The sequence below is a fragment of the Microtus ochrogaster genome, unplaced genomic scaffold (assembly GCF_000317375.1).
Source record: "Microtus ochrogaster isolate Prairie Vole_2 unplaced genomic scaffold, MicOch1.0 UNK125, whole genome shotgun sequence".
NCBI classification, from domain to species: domain Eukaryota; kingdom Metazoa; phylum Chordata; class Mammalia; order Rodentia; family Cricetidae; genus Microtus; species Microtus ochrogaster.
Window position 1 is genome coordinate 491,425 of NW_004949223.1, and position 1,041 is coordinate 492,465.

Here is a 1,041-nt window from a genome sequence, read left to right on the forward strand (position 1 = left end):
CACACACACACACACACACACACACACACTGGATAAAAATTCCTGCAGACACTCATGGGTGTTTCCTCTTTTCTGTAGACAATCTGGCAGCTGAGCTGGAGGCTAACCTTGGCCTCATTGAAGAAATCTCAGGGTTCCTAAAGATCCGGCGCTCCTATGCTCTAGTATCGCTTTCTTTCTTCCGGAAGCTACATCTGATTCGAGGAGAGACCTTGGAAATCGGGTATGTGAACCTGGCTATGTTTGTGGCTGCCAACCAAGAAACTCGTGGATGAGACAACAGAGGGATAGGGAGGTGGTTCATTGGGTAAACTGCTTACTTTGCAACGTTAAGACCTGAGTTTGATCACAGGTTTACAAAAAGGAACCTACTAGTGTTGGAAAGAAAAAACAGGTGGATCCTTGGCGCTCCCTGGCCAGCCAGTCCTCACCTGCTTATCAGGTTAGAGGCCAGTGGGAGACCCTGACTCGGAAAACCAGGGTGGATGAGGTATAAGTGACGGCAGCAAGGTTTTCCTCTGTCTTCCCCACTCATGAGCACATGCGCACAAATGGCACACTTTAGGATTTTTAGTTTTTTAAAAACCCAACTGAAGCAAAATGAAGCATCTGTTAGGTGACGGTCTCTGTAGCACTCCTGAATGTCCATCCAGCTAGGAAACACAAAAGTCTACTTTCCAGTCTTCCTGGGAAGCCAGAGGCTGGGATTTGCTAATGGTGTGTATCTGTCGCAGCTACACTGAGAATGGAGTGTGGTAAATACCTTGTTACAGCCATGTTTGGAAACTTCTTGGTTCTGTCAATACAGAACTCCTACTCTCACTGCAAAGGGGTAAGAGATAGTTTATTCTGGAGCCAATCGTGAGTAGCATGGCCCAGGAACATGGATAAAGGTAATCCCAAATTGCATATTCCAATGTGGTAACAATCTCATGAAGTTTGTTTGTTTGTTTATTTATTTATATTTATATATATATTTTTATTTTCGAGACAGGGTTTCTCCGTAGCTTTTGGTTCCTGTCCTGGAAGTAGCTCTTGTAG

The 1,041-nt window shown here is 44.8% G+C and overlaps 1 protein-coding gene across 3 annotated transcripts in view; it reads left to right on the forward strand.

The window, feature by feature from the left end:
- Nucleotides 1–1,041, forward strand: part of Insr (insulin receptor) — a 137,134-nt gene that overhangs the window by 84,267 nt on the left and 51,826 nt on the right. For all 3 annotated transcript variants that reach the window (XM_005371760.3, XM_005371761.3, XM_026778304.1), the window contains exon 5: nt 79–223. In XM_005371760.3, coding sequence (XP_005371817.1) covers nt 79–223 — 145 coding nt within the window. The remainder of the gene's footprint in view (nt 1–78; nt 224–1,041) is intronic.